This window comes from Onychostruthus taczanowskii, unplaced genomic scaffold (assembly GCF_017590055.1).
Source record: "Onychostruthus taczanowskii isolate IOZ18803 unplaced genomic scaffold, ASM1759005v1 scaffold13, whole genome shotgun sequence".
Lineage (NCBI taxonomy): Eukaryota > Metazoa > Chordata > Aves > Passeriformes > Passeridae > Onychostruthus > Onychostruthus taczanowskii.
Genome location: NW_024498462.1, coordinates 7,866,377 through 7,890,231, shown reverse-complemented (window position 1 = coordinate 7,890,231; position 23,855 = coordinate 7,866,377). Strand labels below are relative to the sequence as shown.

Here is a 23,855-nt window from a genome sequence, read left to right as displayed (position 1 = left end):
CCATTAGCTGGACTCGATGACCTCCGAGGTCCGTTCCACCCTGCTCGGTTCCGTGATTTTAGGACCCGCGGGCTCCGCACGGGCCGAGAAGCGGTGCCGGCCCTCCCTCACCCCCTCACGGCGGCCGCCAGGGGGCTGTGCGCCGCGCGGGGGAGCCCCTCCCTCCCTCCCTCCCGGCCCTCTGTAGTTCCGCGCTGGCGGGGGCGGGGCCGGGCCGCTCTCGCGATACCCGCGCGGCGCCGCCCGGCCCGCGGTGCCCGGAGGTGGCGGCCCGGCCCGGCCATGGCGTCCGACAGCGACACCGAGGAGTTCTACGATGCGCCCGAGGACGTGCATCCCGCGGGCTCCCCCGCGCCGTGAGTTCACGCCGCCCTGCCCTGCCCTCCCTCCTCTCAGCGCGGCCCCGCCGTCTCTGGGCAGCTCCCGGGGGTGCGGGGGGGAAGCGGGGTCCGAGCGCGGCCGCGGCCCCCGCTGAGGGCTCGGGGTGCGCTCGGAGCGCGGGGGGTGCGGGGAACCGAGCGGGGCTCGCCCGGCGCTCGGGGCTGCTGCGGGCGGCAGCGGCCGTGAGAGGATGAGCTCATACCTGCCTTGCTGAGGCGGGAGCGGGTGTAGTGCTGGGAGGAGACGGGCGGAGATGGCATCGACAGAAGTAATTCCTGAAATGCGATAAAAGTAAGATTTTCTGAGGAAGGAGAAGAGAGCGAGCTTCGTCAGCAACAGGCAGCTGTTGCTGCGTGAAGAACAACTTCTGGTGTGCTCTGTTTTTAGTGGTGCCTTTAATACTTTCACTGTTTGTTGTGGGGATTGGACTAGATTGTCTCCAGTGGTCCCTTCCCAGCCTAACAAATCTGTGATTCGGTGTCGCTTTGATGCTTCTTGCCCTTGGCCGGTTGGTTCCAGTAGTGAAGATTTACCAGCGTTTTCTGACGTAGATCCCAGTGCTGCTGCCTCGGAGCTAGCCCTGACACCGTGTTGTTGGTGTCAGCCAAATGTGCTCCCTCTTGTTGTAAATCTCTTTCTGGTTGTGTGCTGGACAGGTTATGGCTTGTATCAGTTCTGTTTTTCGAGTAGCCTGGACCAAACCTCTTCAATATTTTACTTGGTAGGATGAGGTTTCACATGGCCTGTTTATAGAGTAATAGATATGGATTGTGGGATCCATGCATTTGAAGCTTTAATAATGGACTAAGGAGCTTGTTTTAAGCTGTCACTCAGTGCTCACTGGATGCCTACAAGAAAGGAAAGACTGGATCTTTTCTCCTCACCCTCAGATCCACAATTAAAGTTTTTCTGAACTTAGCTACTTAGCTGTAGCCTGGTGAAAAGCACGTCTTAGCATACAGTTCTGCAAGATGTGATAAGCCAGATCCACAGTGCTTGTACTGATATGAGGTTTTTCTCCAACTGTTTACCTTCTGCTAGGAATAGTGATCAAATTCTTCTCTGAGTTGTATTAACTCAAAGTAAACAGCTGAAAACTAGGCAGCAAAAACTGTTCAATAAGTTAAAGCAGCTGGACCTGTCAGGGTTGGGACAGGAGAGGGTGAAGGTGAGGGATTCCTGTGACTGGAGGCCACAGGCAGGAAAGGGGAAGCAGGCTGTTTGGTAGAAGTGAGCTGTTAAATCTGCCCAACTGCACATCCACCTTTTGTCTGATACAGATCATGCCATGTGTCCTGGCTTTGCAGGTTTCCACCACCTGTATCTAAGCAGAACTTGATAATATGAAGTCACTCACTAGAAATTAAAGTGAAAGATGCTTTTAATTTCTCTAGTGCTCTTCCATAACCTGTGTCAATGCATCATTGACTCGAGTCAATAGAATTCTGTGAGCCTGAGTCAAGTAAGGAGGTGATGGCCATGAGCTTAGTTTGCAATACAGCTACTGGTCTGTAATTCAGTCTGTTGTTGAATCTAACAATATGGACAGTGTTTTCTCAAAATAAACTTTGAGATTTTGTAAGAGCTAATTTCACATGTGCATTGGGCACTTCTAGGAAGCAGGCTGGTATATTATTTTGCATGTGTAATGATGTTGGGTTGGGACCACAAAAAAAACCCCAAATATCTTCTTTTTACAGGCAAGGCAATTGAAAACAAGTACATGTTGCCCTCTGCAGTTTCAGATATTTCCTCCTGCATTCAGTGTTCTGATGATCAGTAAAATCAGCTGAGAATCCTTTTTGGCAGCAGTAGTTTGCAGCAAAGCAGTGTAGATACATTTGCCCTCATTAAAAATGTGAGGTTTGTAGCTTCCTCCCTCTCTAGCCTTTGTTCTATGTGGGGAAGTTTAATAGCTGCTGATAGAGAAACTCTGCAAGTGGTGCCAAGTGTTCACGTCAGCTTGCTGACTTCTTTGCTGTTTACTTGCTTTATTAATTGTCTGGTCTGTAAGAGTGGAGTTTTCAAGTTGGATGTAGGCTCCCAGTTCCCACTGTTAAGTCATTAAAATACTGATGCTTGAGTCCCTCTCAAGGAAAGCACCATATTCTCACCCTGAACTGCATCTGTAGCTGGTGCTTTTTAAGAACTAATTAGCAGAAATTACAGAACCTGAGGCAGAGTGTTTCTTTCAGATTGGAATGGTCTGAGGTAGTGTTCCTGGGGTAGCTGTTCTGGGGTGATGACTTCTCTAAGATGAGGTGTGCTTGGAGATGTTCTGAGACTACTGTATCCCCTGTGGCAAGGCCTGTGTGCTTCCCTTCTGCTCTAGATCTTGCCTTTTATTTGTAATTCTGCTTTTGACATGTGGAGAGTGCATCTGTTGGATAATTAAGTCCAGAGTAAAAAGAGAGAGATAGTGTGACAGAAGATGCCCCTATTTAACCTCTGTCACTCACTTTAAAAGCGCAATAACCATGGAAGAATTTAGGAAAAGATGCTGAAATGTAGAGGCCTGAACAGTCCCATGCAGGAGGGTATCAGTTTTGAGAGAAGGAAAGTGAAGTAAGGCACACTTGGTTAGATGCAGGCATGTGACAGACCCTCTATATTTTATTCATAGGAAAAGTGATCCACCCACTCTGAAATCAAAAACTGCCAAACCTATTAGTTTGGACTTCACATGCCTAACAATGCAGGGAGGGGGGGCAAGTTTGTTCCTAGCATGCTTGTATCCTAAAAATTGTTATGAGAGACCAAATGAAAGAGATGGTGTAGATAATGAAAAATGTCCTCCGATTTGTTTAAATTGTTGACTTGTAACTTCATTAGTCCTGTACTTTAGAAGTTGCCTTGATGCTTTTCCTGAAGAATTTAGTGTTCCCCTGTGTAGGAAGACAGGTAAGGTTAAGTGCCCCATTGACGTGTGGGAGATGCTTACTACAACTTCTGTGTGTGTGAGTGTTTTAGCCAACGTGCAAAGCTGATGGTGCCAGCAGACAGATGGAGTGTGAAGTGCTGGTTGTGCTCAGTGCTGCAGTTGCATTTCTCAGTTTGCTGAAGATCCCGCACAGGAGCTTCCCCAGGGCACCCCAGACATGCACTGCAGCAGTGAATCCCTGGAGGTTTGAAGGTGTGACTGCCATGGAGAGCTGCAGCAGGAGTAATTACAGCTTCCAGGGCAGCCACAGGTTCGGGGGAACATCGTGTGCAGGACAGCGGTGAAGGCAGTTCTGGGCTGGCTGCTGAACCTGTATGTTCTGTACAGGGCACAGCTGCTCTGAGCACTGCAAACAGCTTCCCATCTGCTTGCTGGCACCTGTTGAATAACAATGCACATCCTCCCAGGAAGGCAGGCGCTGTCGGTTTGGGATTTGCCCAAGGCCAATACTCACATTGTTTTTTGTTTGAAGGGCTGAATGTTTTGTTTTCTGTCACAAAACTTAACAACAACGTCTTGAAAATGGGAAGCCTGCTTCAAACAGGTGCTAGGCTGGAGCTACCTGGTAGTAAGAATGGGAGCTTCCTGTGGTCTGGTCACTACCAGGATGAATTTGATAGTGGGAGAAACAATTTTTAAAAAAAGTTTCTCTGTGCATTTGTTTGACTTTCAGACTAATCAGACATCTATTTGTGCAAGTGAAATGGGATATTTCTTTGAATTATGTTTAATCTTTGTAGATAACCTTGAAGCCTTCCTTTGTTAAACTGGTGTAAAAGTGGTGTCGTGTAAGATAATGTAGAAGTTATGTGAAATGCAGTCTAGAAGATGTATTGCTATCAGTTTATAAATCCCACTTTTTTAGTAAACGTTCATACCAGATTAGTTTTCGCCTTGTGATTTTTGTGGCTTGTGTCAGTTTTCATGTGCTGCCTGACCTTTCAAAGCCAAATCAATATTTGATCTTTGGGTTGATCTTATGTAAATATTTTCAGATGCTTTTGCCGCTGTATATACTTTTTTATAAAATGCAAAGATTCATACACTGCATCTAAAAAACGAATGGGCTAAAAGTAAAGGGGCATGGAGAAGGCTGTAAGTTCAGGTGGTTGGGAAGACAAGAGCATTCCAGAGTTGTGTTGAAGTACAAAAGATTTCTGTTACCGAGCTGGCTGACTGTGTAAATGTAGTAGCGCTTGAGCAGTAACTGCTCACGACTCTGGGAGCGATGCTGCTGGCAGACACACAGCTCAAGTCCTCTCAGGCAAGCCACTGAACTTACCTGGCCTTATTACAAATTGATCTGAAAGTAGGGTTTTTGCCAAACAGCTGTGCAAGCTTTTCAGTATTTTAAAAGCATGTCAGTTCCATGGTAAAGCTTCTTAATTGTGTGTGTGTGTGTTATGTCAAACTATCAGAGTGATTTTATGTTCTACGCCTGCTGGTTCTGTAACCTTTATCACTCAAGCAAATACCTTTTTCCCAAGGTTGCTGAGTAGCCTGAGCATGGAAAGTAACATTGGGTTTTGTTTGAGTGCAGATTTTCTGCAAAACTAATTAGCTGCAGAAGTCTGAAACATGGCAGTGTCTTTTGAACCGCTTATTTTGTGTAACCAGCGTAGGAATGAGTTGCCTGTACCAGAAGTGAGGGGCTAATTAGGGAAGTGTCACAGTAGAAAAATATCTATTGCCGTTGAGGAATTTGTCTTATTTGGGTTGTTAAGCAGTGTCTTGTAAAATAGGACCCTGGCTGAAGCCTAGGCATTAATGTTGTAATTATAAATATATTTCATTGTTAAAGTCATCTCATGGACTTAATGAACTGTGACACATTTCTGCCACTCCTAAGAAAATCCAGGAGTTGATAGTGGAACTGAAAATGTTTCAGTAACCAGAAATCCCACACAGGCTGCGGCCTTTCCCAGCAGTGTATTTTGCGATACAAAAAATGTTCTTGTTTTTCTGGTCAAAATATTCAATTTTCTCCTTTTTTTGCACATTGGGGTTAGAGCTTTCTAGGAGGATTATACCTCAAAACAGTGTCACGGGTATTGTGCACCTGAAGTTAACATTTGGACAGAAGCATCTCGGTGTAACATGTTAAGTTAGTTGCAATGATACAGTGTTTATGTAACAACCTGCGGTGCTTTCTTGTTTACTTAGCTCTGCTGTATAAATGGGATCTTTGCTTTTTTGTGATTAAGTGCTTCCAGATGGTGAAGAGAAAAGCTGAAGTTCTTAAAAACCAAATGGAAATAGTTGTGGGTTTTTTCAGGAAGTATTGTTCCTTAAAACGATTTTGGAGGCAGGAGGGGCAAATGAGGCTGAGATCTCAATATGTGTCCGTATTGCTTGGTGCCAGGTGATGCTTGGGGTTCAGAGTGTCCTGATCTTGGTATTGAGCTGGGATCTGTATGCAGTCCAGGCAGTTCTTTGGTAGTAAGCTTCTGAGGAATTAATCTGCAACTTTGTCTCTGCTTGTGACTGACAAACTGATAAAATCATAGAACCATTCAGGGTGGAAGCAGCCTGGGAAAATCATCTGGTCCAACCTTTATGTATCAGTAAGACTCTGAGTAAGCAGTGTGACTCGATATTGAAATATCTTCCAGAATTATGAAAGTCTTGTAGAAGTTGTAAATTCAGGATATAATAAGAGCTGACCATGCACTAATTGAATTGACTTGACAAGAAGTAATTATTTGATACCATTCCCCTAAGATAGCTTGTTCTTTCCTGTAATTAGTGTAACGAGAGGTGGTGTGTGAGTGGTTGCTAATGCTAAGTCACTGTTTCACCGTGTGTATTTTGGAAAGTAGTGCGCACCAGTTCCTTCCTGTTACAATGTATTTTGTATCTGTTTATCCCAAATGTCCTGATTAGAAACAAGATCTTAGGTTTGCTACAGATTCTGAAGGGCAGAGTACCTGTGATAGTGCCAACGCTATGGATCAGGATTCAGGCATTTGATTTGCAGAGTACTGGAGTCTTTGTGCTTCTGCTTCCTGAGAGGTTTTTTTTTCTTTAATGTGCACCCAATGCTTGGCATATGCATGCTAATTTTGAATTCTCTGTAGTGCAAAATGTTTTTAGTTTTGTACTTGGAATAACATCTTTTTATTAGAAAAGGGTTATAGGTGATTTCTAGAAGATTCTGCTGACAAACTTCCAGAATTTGTAGAATCTGTGGATCTGTGTGTGGTACAGAGTAGGGAACTTGTACAGAAGTGACGTGAAAAACATTCACTTTGTTGCTCATCTAAATTATCAAGTATGTGGTTCCTGCAAAGGAAGGCTGTGTTATAGACTGTTTAAAACAAAGCTGACCTAAGTCTATCTTCTCTTTCTAACAGGTCACCAACAAAAGTTGGAACCCATGTAGTAAAGGTGAGTTTCTTAAAATCAGTCAAGTGCTTGTTGATGAACACAGGGTTGAGTATTTCCACCTGATGTGCTACAGTACTCCTGACATCGGCACACAGAGGAAATTACAGACTTTCCTTGTTGGAGGTAGCAATTGTGCTTGTCTTGAAATTCCAGCTTTCCTTTTATTTAGGGTATGTTACAGTGTCTCAAAGCTCATTTTATTCTGAAATGTGTGTGTGTAATTTAATTAAGCTGTATGGGATTACTGAACTGTGCTCTTTCAGCTGATTTGTGAGTAGTAAGCAAGCCTCTGCAGTCACCTGGCTTTTGGTCCTGATTTATATGAAATGGTTGGTTGTGCTCTCGTCTGTCTCCAAAATGAGAGAAATCGTAATGTTTGTAGTTCAGATGCCTCCCCTCTAGGTTATGTGAAGATAAACCACTATATTTAGCTTAATGAGACAGCACTGCCACTTCCCACGCAGGTAATTGGTATTCTGTGCCTAGTGACAGCAAGGCTGAATCCAGCACACAGTGAATAGGTGAGGAGCTGGAACCTTGTGCAAATAACACCCATTTCCTGCTCTCAGAAGGGCCAAAGGTGCTGCTCTACAACACTTCTGCCTAATGAAGATTTATCTGCAAAGTGTTTGTAGATTTGTCTGCAAAGTGTTGGGAAATCCTAGTGAAGCCAGTGTTTCTGAGCTGTCAGCACTACTCTGCTCTGAATCAATAGTGTTTTAACAGTCATACCATATCTTGCTATACCTCTTAGGGAACAGGGCCTTACCCCCAAGTTTGTGTTCTGTTTAATGTCCCTTTAATAATTAAGTATTACATGTGTAAGCCTTTCAAGCAATGTTGTTTTATTATTCCCACTAAACTGTGTGCAATCAATGAACTTCAAAACTAACTTTAATGTCTTAATGAATTATTAACTATGAAGTTCTCTATGTTGCTATTCGATTTTTAAATTTTTGAAGTTTCTTCCTAAATCACTTGCTCAAAGCTAAATTTCTTAAAGTGGAAAAAGTAGCTTCTCTGCCTAGTATCATATCAGTTCAGTGAATGTGTGACTAATGGTATCGTTTGTCTTGGAATGGGTAAGAAATATTTCCTAAGTCCAAAGTTTAATAGGTGTGTGAGTTTAATGTCAACAGAATTGGAAATTAATATAATGGGCTTCTGTAGGCACTGATTACACTTAAGTATTTATGTCATCATACGTTTGAAGATAGACTTTAATAATAAAGCAAAGTGTAGAGCTTGCATTTAGATTAGAAATGCTTTGTGGCAGGAGGGAGTGGAGAGGGAGGAAGAATTTTTCTGTAATTGCAGCTGTCTTTGCACAATATGCCATTTCTTTAGGTCAGAACGCTCCAAGATGGATGTCTGCAAGAGTTTGGGGCAGGAAGGAGTTTCAAACATAATGTTAGGATGCTCTAGAGGTTCTGTTTGATTGGGAATCTAGACAGTCTAAGGAGAATTTTCTTTAATATCTGTACTAGACAGTCACTCTAAATAAACAAGCAGGGACAAATGATTGAAAATACCCTGTTCTAGCTGGCTGTGCTTTGAGGGCTACTGGATCTCTACAGATCCCTTCCAATGTCAAGGATTCCATCAGGTTACACTTTAAATATTGCTGATATATGTGCTTATGGACAATGTGATATTGTGGCCTTTCATTGGACTAGATAGTTTTTAAAGGTTTTTTTTTTCCCTAATGCAAACTCTTTAGGATTCTAATAATTCATGTGGAAGAGAAGGGTGTGATGAAATTCTTGCTGATCTGTATCACCTGAGGTTGAAGCAGTATCCTATGGTATAAACTACTTTGGTTCTGAACCAAAAATTTTGCAGGAATTGATTAAAATGTTCACTCACTAATGGAATATTTTCAGTTCAGCTTATTTGGATTTTGGAAGCATCTGCATGAAGATGACTGATAGCTAAAATATACAATGTGTACTGGGAATAATTGTAGAATGTAAGATTCCATGTTAGAATCTCAGAAGCATATTTGTGACCACTTGATAGAGCTGCCTGCCTTAATTTGGAAATTTCTAATTAGTTTCTACTATATGTGGCTATTATACAGTTCTTGAATCCATTCCTAAAAGCTGATAAAGAAAAAATATTTTAATATTGAATTTCCTTGCTGCAGATTATTATATATGTTTATTTCATGCTGCCTTCTCTTTGATTTTAGTTGAGGTTGCAGCCTCTCATGTAACTGCCTATTTTGTTGCATAGTGTGCATGACTCTGAAATACTGCTCATGTGTACTGAGCATTACTGTTTAAACATCTGACAGCAGTGATGTGTGACAATGTGTCAGATTTCTTGTCCTTTATGCTATTTAATTTGTTGGAGCTATATTTTTGTTAGATCATCTTGCTGAAGAAGTTAGTACCACCATCTTGTGACTTTTTCTTTTGTAGGATATGGACAATAAACTACACAAAGCTGGAAATGAAACATTTGTACGAGAAATGAAACAAGATGATTCGAAAGAGGTTAGTTTAATATTGCTGTGAGCTTCCAGCGTCACACAAAAAATATTAATTAATTTAATCATCAGTATTCTTCCTGAAACTACCATAGGTTAGAATTAGTTGTTAATGTTAGTAAGAATGTTCATCTAAAGGGTAAAAAATCAAATTAAGTATTCTAAAAACGTATTTAGGATTCACCAGTTTCAAATTATTTGTGTAATTTACAGGATCATATTTAGCAGTACATGAGAACTCTGAAGAGTGGACAGCGTTTGTTTCCTAACTTTCTCTCCAAGTATATTAAAGAAAACTGGAAATCAGTTACTTTATCTTTTGAATATGTCCATTTCTGCACCAAGGTTCTGGTCTCCTTTTCAAGCAAACTGCATTTTGTATATAAAACAAATCTTCAGTAGAAAAGTTATTGTGGGTATTGTGCAGGCTGACTGGTTTGTGTACCTGGGAAGTGCCTCCTGGTGACTGGAAAAATGGTTTTGTTTTGTTTCTTTAGATTATTGACAGTATTATAGAAGAAAGCCAGAAGGCCCAACAACTAGAAGATGATTCTTTGGCTTCTAGAGGAAATGAATTGACTGTTCCAACTTCAGATGCAAATGCTTGGATTTCTGGAGAAGGTATCATTAGTGATATCCCAGAAGTACTAGCTGCTAAAATACAATTACCAGAAGACACTAGAGAACCAGAGGATCAGAGTGTGTGTAAGGACGCTGAATTGGAGTCTGGGAAGCTTTTGGTTAGTTCTGACCAGCAGGAATCTCATAAACCAACAAAAGTAACAAATGCAACTGACCATAAAATGGATGAAACCGAAGCACAAGGAGAAACATCAAAAAAAGAGGACATAACAGACAAGAAAGAGGCAAATACTTTAGAAAAAGTGGCTTCAGATTTATCTACCAAAGACCTTTCTACAGCAGAAGAAATGCCCCCAGCAAAGCCCCCAAGGCAGCTGACTGTAGAGCCTGACATAGTTGCCAGCACAAAGAAACCTGTCCCAGCCCGGCCCCCCCCTCCCACAAATGTTCCTCCCCCGAGACCTCCCCCCCCTGCACGGCCAGCTCCTCCTCCCCGGAAGAAGAAGAGTGAACTGGATTTTGAGGTGCAAAAACCTGTTTTAGAAGGCAAGTATTCTATTTCAGATGGGTTTATTTATCTACAGGGTTATTATTTTTTGTGTTTTGAGTGAAGGATCATTCAGTCCTGTGATTTTTAGTTTAGTTAATTGGTAAAAAATCCTTCAACAATCTTAGATTATTACAGTGAAGTGATACCCTTCTGCTTTACAAGTGTTCCTCATTCACAGATTTTGTTGTAAGGTAAGACTTCCTACTAACTAAAATAGCTGTAGCTATAGCAAGAAGAAGTTGACTCATCAATACATAAGCTAAAAAACAGTTACTTCACATAAAATGTGTATGTGGTCTGTATTTGCATAGAAATGCAAGTCAAGGTGTGGACTGAGGTCTTATGAAAATGAGTAGTCCTGGGTTACTAGGAAATGACTATTAAAAAGAAGTTAATAAAGCTTAAGAGGCCTAGGTGTGAAGTCATGCCTGAACCTCCAACTGTATATGAAATACATAATTGTAAGTTAGATATGGTTGCAGTTGATCGTTAAAAAATACCAAACTGGTCAGAAAGGGTGCTCAGGTCTGTAAAGTGTTATGCTCTTCTTTCTAATAAATCTCTTTCAGTTTCTCGAGACAGCTTCACAGCTGGTGGTCTTTTAACTTCAAGTTCAGTGACAGAAGGTGTGCCCAAAGATTCTCAGCCTTCCTTGGATTTGGCCAGTGCAACTAGTGGAGATAAAATTGTCACTGCCCAGGTATTGGGAAATGGTTGTGAGTTTGGTGACTGGAACATTTTCTATTGCTTCAGTGTTAAAGTAGAGATAATGTAATCTGTGTCTGCACAATTTCAGGAAAATGGGAAAGCAGCTGATGGCCAAACAACAAATGAAGTACTTGGACCACAAAGACCCAGGTCTAACTCTGGCAGAGAGCTCACAGATGAGGTATCTATGGCTGTAGTTTGTACATGGAACACCTTTGTGCCTGCTTTCCCTGTCTGTTAAATGAGTTGTCGTAGTCAGGTCACTCCTTGTTCTCTGAACCACTCCATGCTGTCACTAGGAATGCAGATAGGAGTGATGGCACAGCTGGCTTTGTCCACCTAAGAACTTTGTGTCCCCTGAGTCATGTGTGGCACTAGCCTTTGGAAGTGTGAGGTGTAACAGACCTGAAATGCCATCAAGTTTGTATTGGTAGCTATGCAAACACCTCAAAGGATTTTCATGGGAGGGAGCACCAGCAAACCTGACATTTTGTCATGTGTCTAAAAGAGGAAGGAGTCAGCAATAGGAAAATTATCTTCCTCATACTAAAAAATAGTTTTTTCAGTTAATAATTCTGCTAATCCTGATGATATTTGGCTTTTGTAAGTTTTCATTTCTGTCTGTCACTGTATAGCTTTTTTTAACTGTTGCTGAACCGATGTGAGCGTTCATGAGACCCCAAATAAACCTTTTCCTTTGTGGTGCTAGTCAGTTCTAAATTCCTTTTCTCCCTGTTAACTTTGCCTTTGGCTAAACCTAAGATACAGCAGCTGGAGTAGGAAAGGAGAAGACTGCAATGTCTTTTAATTACATATGTTTAATATTAGCATGAAAGGTGTCAGGCAGTGGTGGATGTCTCTATAGCTGCATTTTTGATTTATGAAATTGAAGCTTGTGATATGTAGCTGTTCATCTTTGTCTAGGTTGATAATGTTTGCACTAACATGCTAATTTAAACTTGGTCTTCATAAAATAAATATATCGTGAGCTACAGAACCTCCCATTAAGATAAATAATTCGTAAGTTTTGACGATTTCTGTTTTGCTCTAGGTTTTCAAGTCTAATCAAGTTCTCTTCATTTCACATCTTATTTTTTTCCATAGGAAATTCTAGCCAGTGTAATGATAAAAAACCTTGATACAGGTGAAGAAATTCCTCTGAGTTTGGCAGAAGAAAAGTTACCAACAGGCATTAATCCCCTGACTTTGCATATCATGAGGAGAACTAAAGAATATGTCAGGTATGAATCATGAGAGCTTTCAACTCATAAGATGCTGTTGCTCTCACAGTTTTTGCATAAACAGAAGCTGCTCTTACATAGGTAAAAAGAGCCCCAATCCATCTGTCTGACTAATCTGAGCTAATTCCCAGTTCTCAATGAGCCAGGCTCATTATTGATTTCTCTCAAGTTAACTAAAAGTTGCTGATCTTGCTGGAACTTGACAAGCAAGTACATCTGAAAATCCACTGATCTCCAGTTAGCCTTTGATGTACTAAATGTCATGTCTATGCTGAATTAAACACGTTTAACGTTCAAGTACTGGATGTTGTTCATGCCACCACCTCCTGTACTTTTTTCAGAGTTTCATGGGAGACTGTTTCTCTGAAAATCTGTTGTCATTAGTGCAGCTGATGCTTTGAGATTTGTCTGTTCTTAATAGACCTTTAGATCCTTCTGATGTGTAAAATGGACTCTTTTTGCCATCTTTGATGGAAGAAGACACGTGCTTAATGATCAGAACATCATGTCAGTCTAGATGTTCTTTTCAAAGGCCCGTATGAATTTATACATCAGACAGCTTCTAGGTTTTTTCCATTGGTGTATTGTTGAGAAATTCACTTTTCTAGAACTCTGTTGTGAAAAAACTTCCATTTCAGGATTAACAACTATTAATTGATTTGATCTGTGGAAAGCAAGATCTGAGAACAAAGTGGCATGCTACCAGTTTCTAGTAATTTAATGTATTTTATTTGTCTTAGCTTTCAAAGTGTCACTATAAGCTTAAGTTGGAAATCTGTGGCAGGGAATAATATATCTTTGGCACCTGCAGAGTGTATGTAGCTTTAGTATCAAGATGCCTAAGAATTGAAAAATCTGTTTATTATGTGATTGAAATAATGTCCATGTCTTTCTAATGTGTTACATAGAGGAATAAAGATGGATCCTAAAATACAGAGCCGACTTTACTAATGTTTCACTCAATTTAGATTCATCATGATATCCCATTAAACAGTCACTTCTGTATTTTCTAGTAATGATGCAGCACAGTCTGATGATGAAGACAAAATGCAGACACAGCAAACCGACACCGATGGAGGGAGGTTAAAGCAGAAAACGTAAGATGCTGTTTTGTTTTTTCCTTTCCCTAGAAAGAGAAAACAGACTTTATTTTCTAAGCTGAAGCTTCCCTTCTGATTACTCAACAAGTTACCTTTCAAGTAATCACTTTATAAGTGATACCTGATTTTAGATAAGCCTGTAGCTTTGTGGTTGAACTGAAGATTGCATGACTGCTGTCAAATTTATTTTCATAATTCATTATTTTCATGCTTATTTTAAGAAGCAGTAATGAAAAAACATAAGGCTGCATTACAAGTCAAAATTACTGATTCATAGTGGCCAAAAAAAGGACAATTTTCCATTATTATGTGTTGAAAAAGTACCCTTGCTTTTAAGGACTCAGCTGAAAAAGTTCCTTGGCAAATCTGTGAAGAAAGCAAAGCACCTTGCTGAAGAATATGGCGAACGTGCTGTTAATAAGGTTAAGAGTGTTCGAGATGAAGGTAAATGACAATCCTTTTTTTTTTTTCTAAATAGGATAGTCTGTTTATCCTTGTGCTTTTAGGAATCAGAGCAGGCAGAGGAACATACACTGCTGCATTCTACCACTGTTCAACAATTGGTGATGCAATTTTTTTAGAGTTGTACCTTGTAGCTTAGTAGGCATTTTGAGATGACCAGGTTACAAGGATAAATTCTTGTAAAGTAATAGTTGAGAGACCTTTTCAACTAAACCGGCTCAATGCTCTGATTTTTTTGTTGTGCTGTTAGAAAGAGGTTTTGATATCAAAATGTAAACATTTTTGGAAAGTTATTCTAGCAAAGGTAGAAGTGGACTATCTTCATTACTTTAGTAAATCAGATTGTGATACTGGTTGCCAGAAAACAAGTAGAATTCTCATATAGCATGAGCTCCTGTTAGAGTTCCCAGCTACAACTGAATTCTCCCCTTGTTTCATCAGTGTATTTTTCAGACAGACTTCTAGTGCTGCAGCAAGCTGGTGTAACCACGGCCTGAGATAAGTGCCATGGAACTCCTGCACTTCAGTGTCTTGTGCTGCCACTGGCTGTTGGCCAGAGCTCTTTTGCAATTATTGTACTTCATGGGCAAATCACCAGGCCATTGCAGTGTACTCACAGAGAAAAAAACAGACTCATTTTCAGCACACATCAAAATGACAGAAATTACTTAGTGCAGGATCTGCTGAATGCAAGACAGGTGCTAAGAAAGGGGCAGAAGAAAAATTGATAGCAGTTCTTATTTTCAGTGTTCAGTGTTTGGATTTGCTGTAGCCTAAAATTAATGCAGATGTAGTTTTAGAACTTAATGCAATACTGTTCTTATTTTGCTGTTAGGTCTTTAAATTGCCTATAGAAATGGTCTAACTCAAAACTAATCCACTACCAAAGAGTTTACTAACATATTAAATGAGTGCTGCAATATGTAGTACTGAATTTGTGTTCCTCTAAGTCTTTCACACAGATCAAGATGATCCCTCTTCCAGTGATGATGAAGGGATGCCCTATACAAGACCAGTTAAGTTCAAAGCAGCACATGGCTTCAAGGGACCTTATGATTTTGAACAAATTAAAGTTGTTCAGGATCTCAGTGGAGAGCATATGGTAGGTCTCAAATTCCATCTGTGGTTTTGCTCAGTCTGTTTAGCCTGAGATTCAACTTCTCATTTTCATCTACTTACTGACCTCCAAAAATGACTGTCAGGTTTATTCTCTGTGGAAAAACTTCATTCTGGAAAATAATAGTCTGGCAAAGAAAAAAAAAAAAAAAAAAAAAGAGAAGAAACTTTGGCTGGTTTGACCAGATCTTCATGGGGTAAAAAGCATGTAGATTCCTAGTCATCAGGGATTCTCCAGAGCTCTCCTTTGAAGAGTTGTGGTATCAAGTGGTATTTGGTATTTTTAGTTCCTCCAGTTAGAACTTTAGGCTGAAATAGGCTGTTTTCCTCTATCAGAACTGAGCACAGAGCAGCAAGCTTGACCTGCTCAGCAGTGAATAAATGAGTCTATTAGACAGATGAACACCATATTGAACAGAAATACTTAACAGGTTTTGGAGGCAAAAGTTGGGAGAATTTAATGGAGTATGTGGTTCAGAATGATAAGGTGGGGAGAAACCAGGATAGGATATTGCAGAGATGCCTGTGGAGAATCAGGCAGAAAAGCTACTTATTCATCACTGTTTGAAGTGTACATGCTTCCCTATGAGTCTGGAATACATTTTAGTATTCCTGATTTCCCAAAATTCTGCTGACAGCAGCTGTCTGACATTGGCAGCAATCCTTCATCTCTGAGTGTTGGGCTGAGGGTAATGACCTACAGCAGTCAGTGACCAGAGATTCCAAGCTTGTCATCCACAACTGAATTTTCCATTCCTGCTGGTAATCTGTGTTAGTTTCCATCATGCCAATGTTTGACTTCTTAAACCTAGGAAATTCCACCAGATTGGTGGAGCATGGTGGAGTGAAATGCCTAGTAGCTCTTTATTCAGTAGCAGGGGGAAATGGGATACTGCTTGTGTGGTTATGTTTTATTGACTAGTAACTCTTTGGACTTGGCAATGAAGAAAGAATTATCATCAGAGGCTTTGCAAATCCCTCATGCCAATGATGAATATAACAAATATATGTAGTACCCATTTTGGTTGCCAGTTGGTGTAACCAATCAGTTTCTACTTTAGAAAAAGCATGCAAACCTCAAATGCAGCTACAAGTGCTTGTCAGTTCTACAAAACAGGAGGTTCTGGGTCCCTCAGACAACTGTACGAGTCTTATGTGGAATTCTGTGGTAGTGCTGACCTCCTCTAACTCCTCTCTTGCAGTCATCTGTCCTGTGGGCTTTTTCTTTCAAACTGTTTTTGCACATATGTTGCACAATCCACCGGTCTTAACAATTACTTATCAGCATTTTGATCTACAGTTTATTTTACTTGTGGTATCTTGTGTACGTCTAAAATCTTGTCAGTTGACGTTGTAGAAAGTCTTTTGGTACACAGAAAAGCACTTTTTGTGACTTAAACAATCTATTTTGACAGGGTGCTGTTTGGACAATGAAATTTTCTCACTGTGGTCGATTACTGGCATCTGCAGGGCAGGACAATGTAGTAAGGATATGGGTTTTGAAGAATGCCTTTGACTATTTCAATAACATGCGCATGAAGTACAACACAGAAGGTATCTCCTATGCATGGCTGGAGCTCTGCAACAGTCGAAATTCTGGGTATTTGGGAACTTGATGCTGACCATGGTGTTCCTGTCTGTGTTCCAGGCCGTGTCTCCCCTTCTCCCTCTCAGGAGAGCCTGAATTCTTCCAAGTCTGACACCGATGCAGGGGTAGGTACACAAGGCATTGGGAGGGGAAGAGATGGTCTGGTTTGTAATGCCAGATCTTCATTGTTGCTATATCCAAACTCACATTAAGGAGTTCTTGGCTTGTGTGTTTTTGTCAAACTGTCATATCAATAGATGTCTTCAATCAAATATATTAATTCCACGTACAAGCAAGGAAGCCCATCACTGAATTTAAAGCATTACAAAATCTGCATAGCTGTGCTGTGGCCTCCTGCCAGAGGAGATTGCTGAGTGAATTGCTAAGGGGAAAAGCCCCACATCATTGAATTTCCTGTCTTAGTGTTTTATCTCTGGCCATTACTTGTGGTTAACGTCTGACTTGATGTTTTTTCTGAGGAAGGCCAAAGTGAGCAATGGGATTCTCAGAAGCATAATGATACCTGACATTTAAATTTTTCACATCTGTGTAGAAAAAAAAATGAACATGACTGAAGAAAAGCACTCAGATACTCTTACTTGTAGAGTTTCCAGATACTGTAGTAAACCTTGCCATTAAAATGAATGTATTTAAGGTGGTTTTTTTCTTTTTTTGGCTTCCATTAGTATAAGAAACAGATGACAAAATGGGGGTTTAAGTGAAGATCTTGGCAGTAGCATTATTTAGTGTGTGCTGTTTTGGCAGAGGGGGAAGCAGGGAGGCCAGCAATTGTTCTGTAACTCATGTAAATGAGTGGGCTTGCTAAACCACACACACCAGAGATGCTGTTTTGAGTAGTTGGGTTTGGGTTAGTTTTTTTTTTTCCTGGAGAGGTTTTGTATAGGAACTTCTAGGGCTTTTTAAATTGATTATTTTACACCTGTTAATTCTGAACTGGTCTCTTACTAGGAAGTTGTCATTTATGATATGCACTAGAAACTTTTAATGCTGAACTCTCAGTTTATATTCTGAAGTGGAATGCAGTTTTTAAGGTTGATATACTTTGTTCCAAAAGCTTATCTTCAGGTGTTTGCTTAAATTGCTGTCAGACTCATCCCACTGAATAAGAGAAAAATGAAATGAAAAATAAAAAATCTAGAACTTCTTAATTTTGCACTTCCAGGATGATGTTTCACAGCCCATTGTACTTGACATTTACTTTGGTTGTTTATTAGTGCAATATTGTTTGTTCAAATTGTTACTGTCCTAATACTTTTTTTTTAAGCAGTAAGTGCCTCATGGTAAATTTTTCCAGCTAATATTTGATAATATTTCTGTACATTTCTCTGATAGATTTGCAGTGGAGTTGATGAAGACCCAGATGATAAAAATGCCCCCTTTCGTCAGCGACCATTTTGCAAATACAAAGGCCACACAGCAGATCTTCTTGATCTTTCCTGGTCTAAAGTAAGGCACTTTAATACAGGCTACACAGTTCTTCTGTATTTTCCTTGTTTTCTGTTGTCAGTTGCTACTGGAACCATGCATTTAAACAATATGAAATGATCCTTGAAGTTAAGAGAAGTTTTGTACAGGCAACATTTTTTCTAGCTGAAATAGTTGGAATAAAGCAAGCAACCTTCTTGTGCTTGTGTAATTAAGAGTGGTCTTAAAACCAAACAAACCAGTGACAATTACAGTTCTGTATTCAATAATAAAATTAAATTATTTTGAGTGGGAGGATTTTCCATTATGCTGTGTGGCTTCTGTTATATGGTGTTACTGCTTTTCCTGTCTTCAGTGTGCTTCACTTTTTGTGCAAAGTACACATTCTGAAGTTGCTGAACACATACATTTGTTTTAAAATGAAAAAGTTACCATGTTTCCCATCAGACTTATTCAGATAATTCTCCACGTGGGAATGCACTTGTACTTTTAGGAACACAGTCTGGTTGAAGCATCTCAGGCATCTCTGAAGCCTGTCTTGCCATTTCTTCTCTGAATACTTTAACTACATTCCAAGTATTCATTTTCACTGAGATTGTTCCAGAAAATTTTCTGTTACCAAGGGTCGGTGTACAGCTCCTAAGAAAAGCACTGATCAGCAATGGTAATTTGGATTAACCTTTTTATCTGAAAATATAAAATGTTGAATTTCATCGTAGCATAGCCTTGGTAAGGCTCTACCAATCAAATTGCTTCTGTATTTCCAGTTAATTTTGTGTCTGTTAATAAGTGTGGAATTCTCTTGTTTCACAGAATTATTTCTTGCTTTCTTCTTCTATGGATAAAACTGTCAGATTATGGCACATATCAAGAAGGGAATGTCTTTGCTGTTTCCAGCATATAGACTTTGTCACTGCTATAGCTTTCCATCCAAGGGTAAGTGTAACTGCCCTCTTACTTCTAGAGAGGTAGCATTTAAAATTACAACATTCAATTCCCTTTTTTTTTTTTTTTTAATTAAAAAAAATGAATAATAGAGTTTGTGCACGTCAAAAATATGCTTCATGGATAATATTTGGGGACTTTGTGTTCATCTTCACTGAACTCACCACGACTGTCCATGGGGTTTAACCATGTGTACAGTGAAGTGGAAAGTGAATTGTCTGTTGGCTGTACCATCAGAGCTGGTGTAGTGTAGAGTAACTTTGTGAAAAATTAGAATTTCCAGTGAGGGATATCGTGATTAAATATTTGTGGGAAAAAAAATCATAATGAGATTGAACAGATTGTTCAGAGACTACAGAATCCTTGAGAATTTTTAAAACTTGACAGAATATAACCCACTACAGCCTGATCAAACTTTTGGAGCTGTCCTTGCTACATGCAGGGGAGGTGGATTAGAAGCCTCCAGAGATTAATTTCAACTTACTTTTTATAATTTTTTAAAAATACTATAATCAAGCTTCCTAATATTAATAAAACTCAAGTGGAAGAACAGTGTTTGTCAGTGTTTCCTAAACATACAGAACTAGTAGATGTATGGGAAACCATGAAAGGAGCTTCCAGCTCCTGGCAGGGTCAGTGTTGAGAGGGTAGAAACTACCTGTGCTAACAGTGAGCAGTTTTCTAACCTGAGGTGTAACTGCATGTGTGTAATCTTGTCAAAAACCTGTAAGAATTTGAATTCCATTTGCCAAAAATTTCTCAAACATTATAATCAGCTCATCTGAGGGTTCTTATTGGGAAATTCTGTAGAGGAGCTGTTTGGAAATGGGGTGGGAAGATTTTAAGGAAAGCAGAAACTTAGTCTAGCACAAGTGGGGATTAAACCTTGTGTGTTCTCAGGATGACAGGTACTTCCTAAGTGGTTCATTGGATGGAAAACTCCGACTCTGGAACATTCCTGACAAAAAAGTGGCATTATGGAATGAAGTAGATGGGCAGACAAAATTGATCACAGCTGCCAACTTCTGTCAGAATGGCAAATACGCAGTCATAGGCACCTATGATGGAAGATGCATCTTTTATGACACAGAGGTAAAAAAAACTTCGGGGCTGTGGATATTTTATGTTAAATAACAAACAGATTTAGAAGTCATGGTTATTTAAACCCCAAGAAACAAACCTGTTAGAGCTTGAAGCAAACAAATGTTTTTGCACAATTTTTTCATTTTGGGACACATTTTGATATCTTTTCAGCACTTGAAGTATCACACACAAATACACGTGCGTTCTACCAGAGGTCGAAATAGAGTTGGAAGAAAAATTACTGGCATTGAACCTTTGCCGGGAGAAAATAAGGTACTGTCTTCCAGAGCAGCTTTGGCCCAGTGCTGAATTCTGATATTTATATAAAATGCTTAGTAAGTTTGTGCAAAGTCTTTTAAACTACTGAAATGAGCCTTACTCTTTGCTGATTCGGCCTAACACAATACTAAGTAGTAGTAAAACAGAATATATATATATTCTTTTAATGATATTATGCTCTGATTAATGTGCAGGTGAAAAAATGGTTGCAGATGGCTAATTGTTTCCATGCCTAAATTAATTTATTTCTTTTCTAGATACTAGTGACATCAAATGATTCCAGAATCAGGTTGTATGACCTAAGAGATCTGTCTTTATCTATGAAGTACAAAGGTTATGTCAACAGCAGCAGCCAAATCAAAGCCAGCTTTAGGTAAGAAACAATGGAGTTGATGGATTTGGGAAATGCTATGGCTGAAGTACAGAGGGTTTTGTTTAAATAATTTACATTGGCATGAAACTGAGCTTCTGAAATGTCACTTGGCTTGGAATGCAAAGGTAAAAAAAGACTCTGGTAAAGAGTGATGAGCTGGGAGCTCTGGTGGGTGAGTGAAAGCATTTGCATCCTGTGGACAGAGAGATGTGTGTCCATTAGTAATGCTGTGAGGGCAGGAACTGTGCTGCAGCTGAGGTTGGAAAGGACCTTGGGAGATCATGCTCCGTTCCCCTGCTCCAGATAAATTTTCCAGATAAAATCATCTCTACTTACTGGGCTGTAGCACAGTTAGTGTCAGAGTTTAGAGATGCAGAGCTGCTCTAATGCATGTTTGAACAGCTAAAAACTGTAATTTTTTCCTTCTTTGAATCTTTAGCCATGATTTTACCTACATTGTAAGTGGTTCAGAAGATAAATATGTCTACATTTGGAGTACATACCATGACCTGAGCAAGTTTACATCTGTAAGAAGAGATCGAAATGACTTCTGGGAAGGCATTAAAGGTAACAACCAGCTTTTGATCTTTGTTTTATCAAAGCTCATATGATTTGAAAGTTGAAATATTTTATTTGCTATGCATTTAGTGTGAACAAATTCTTAGCAGGGTGCATGGTAATTGGTGGCCTGTCAGGAATCCTTGTTCACAGAAGACTGTCTTTGGGATGGCAAGAGACAAAGTAGCTCAGTTTGTCCAGCTTCAGTAAGAGATTTTGAATTAATGTTTTGCTGGCTGATTTTAGAAATCTAAATAATTATCAACCCATAATCCTTTTTGGGAAAGTGACTTTGAAAACAAATGCAAGCTTTCTCTTTCACAGCAGGCTAAAACCAAAATAGGTGGGGAAAAAAGCAGCTCTTTTATCTGCTCCACATACACATTGCTTTTGGAAAATGTGGGCCATGTTTATATCAAATGTGTTTTGGACCTCTTGCCAGTTAGTTTTGGGCACTTAGAGCACCTTCTGAAATCCCTAAGATTATAGAACAATGACAGTTTTTCCATGAATTCTGAGTTTATCTGATGCCACTAGCACTGAGATTCTTGTATATTTACTGGAAGTTCTGTCTGCTATTCTTGTAAAATTAACAAATTCTTGAAACAAGGTAATCAAAATTGGATTGTCTTTCTGAAGCGCACAATGCAGTCGTTACCTCTGCAATCTTTGCTCCAAATCCTGGTTTGATGGTTTCACTGGAAACTTCTGAAAAGCAAGAAGCTGAAAGTAAGGGAGAAGATTGTGAGCTATCAGACACCATACCCTCTGGTAGGTGTTTAGGGTGAACTCTGCGTGGTACCATGGTATGAGCAGGAAAATATTATGAATACTTTTGATCTGGGTGGGAGTTTCTTGAGAAGAAAAGTCCTTGCAGTGTCATGGGTGTATATTCCAACTTAGCATTCCACCTTGAACATTTTGGCAGCTGTTGCATTCTTAAAAGCTGAGGTAGGATGTGAAATGAGGGGTACAGTTGCCATCCTAAGTGTTCCTTTTACATTGGAGCTGTTAGGAGGTAGAGCTGCACCAACCATTAATGAAAAGGTTTCTTTCCTAGAAATGCAGATGTTTCTTGAACATCTGCATTTGGCTAGAAATCAGAAATATGATAAAGGAAGAAGGATATCACAGTGATGTAATATATTTTAATGAGAGTGTGATTTTTATATATATACATGTATATTATAATGAACTAACAGTTTATTCTCTTTCCTGTTAAGGAGCTCTGAAGACAGATCACACAGAAGTGCTTTTATCAGCTGATTTTACTGGAGCAATTAAAGTCTTCATTAACAAAAAGAAATATGTATCTTAGTTGGTTTGCAACTGACAGTATAAAGCTATGGTACTGTGGGATTAAAATTCCATAAATAATGCAGGCAAAAGCAAAGTATCTAATATAATAATGTTACAGGCTGATTTATTTTTAAATCTTTATTTTAAGGCTACTCAAATATTGGATCCTTGGAAAGCAGTGTGCCTATTAACACCTGGGCTTGTAGGATAGAGAGGAGTGTGTAAGAATAATTCTGCCAAACATTAGACTCTAAACTTTCTACAAACAGTTGTTTTGCCATGTCGTTGTGAACCTGCACAGGTTTCTGCACAAAATCGTGTTTGCACGTGTGTGTGCCTTTTGGATCCATGCACGAATTGGAACCTGTTTCAAAAGCATTTTAGTGGTGCTTGTGGCCACTAGATGTCAGGAGCTGGGGTGGGAAAGGAAGGCTGGAAAATGCTGAATAATGTAGTCTGATCTTTGCATTTGAGAAAGATCTTGAATTTGTAGTAGCTAATATTCAGAGTTTTAAGTTATACAAGTTTTTGATGGGTCAGCAACCATGTGTAAATGTTTTTATAAATTTCTCAACTTCAGGACGTGAAAATTTTTTTGTTGTCTTTTAATTATTGTGGACCTTAGATTCCTTTCTTATATATAATTTTTTGCACACTGGAGCACAATACTTGTGTAAAGAATTCTCTCATTCCGTGTTCACGGGCACCAGGATATATTCACCTTCCAGATAAAATTAAGCTGCATTAGAAAGTTCTTATATTTTACAACTATGTAAAATAAACTGTTTACATTTTTTAAGCATTGTAGCTTAAAGTTTTAAGTTCTTCTTGTTTGTTTAGTGCCACTGAATTTTGAAAGTCTTTGTAAATATTCATATAAAACACCTATGAAGTAACTTTCTGGGCATCATAACCCATGAAATGTTATTGATGGTCAAATGTTTCAGAGAACAAATTTATCATTAAACTTGGTCACACACTTGGAAATTGTTGCTTCTTTTCTGTTTTGATTTGTTAATTTGTCTTTTGTCTAAAGTAGTTTTGACCTATGTCTGAGATCAGTGATCCTACAAGCACTTATTACCTTCTGAGTTCTGCTTTTCCTGATCTTGTCACACCTTCATGTCTGAAAGAATGGGGAATCAAGTACTGCAACTGGATATTAAGTAGAATTGAGAGTAATTATATGATAGTTTTGTATGAGGAAAACTTCAAAAGTGTGCACAGAATTCTCTCCTTCCCATTAGTGGAAGAATGAAGACATGGAAAGGCAGGAAGTGAGTCTCACCATTTAATTCTTTTCTACTCAGATGAATTTGGCTATG

General features: G+C 39.5%; 1 protein-coding gene across 2 annotated transcripts; it reads left to right on the top strand.

The window, feature by feature from the left end:
* Positions 1-226: 226 nt before the first annotated feature.
* WDR44 (WD repeat domain 44) lies at positions 227-23,517 on the top strand. 2 transcript variants are annotated; one of them, XM_041396569.1, is made up of 20 exons: positions 227-356; positions 6,676-6,709; positions 9,133-9,207; positions 9,698-10,328; positions 10,902-11,032; positions 11,129-11,221; positions 12,145-12,281; positions 13,295-13,378; positions 13,719-13,825; positions 14,794-14,945; positions 16,375-16,513; positions 16,608-16,672; positions 17,901-18,014; positions 18,807-18,929; positions 19,839-20,030; positions 20,193-20,294; positions 20,558-20,673; positions 21,113-21,240; positions 21,871-22,002; positions 22,455-23,517. In XM_041396569.1, the coding sequence occupies exons 1-20, from the start codon at positions 283-285 to the stop codon at positions 22,547-22,549; spliced, it is 2,724 nt and encodes a 907-aa protein (XP_041252503.1). In that variant the 5' UTR covers positions 227-282; the 3' UTR covers positions 22,550-23,517. The 2 variants fall into 2 exon arrangements, with proteins under 2 accessions (XP_041252503.1, XP_041252504.1); XM_041396570.1 differs by lacking the exon at positions 227-356 and adding an exon at positions 450-672.
* The last annotated feature ends 338 nt before the right edge of the window (positions 23,518-23,855 follow it).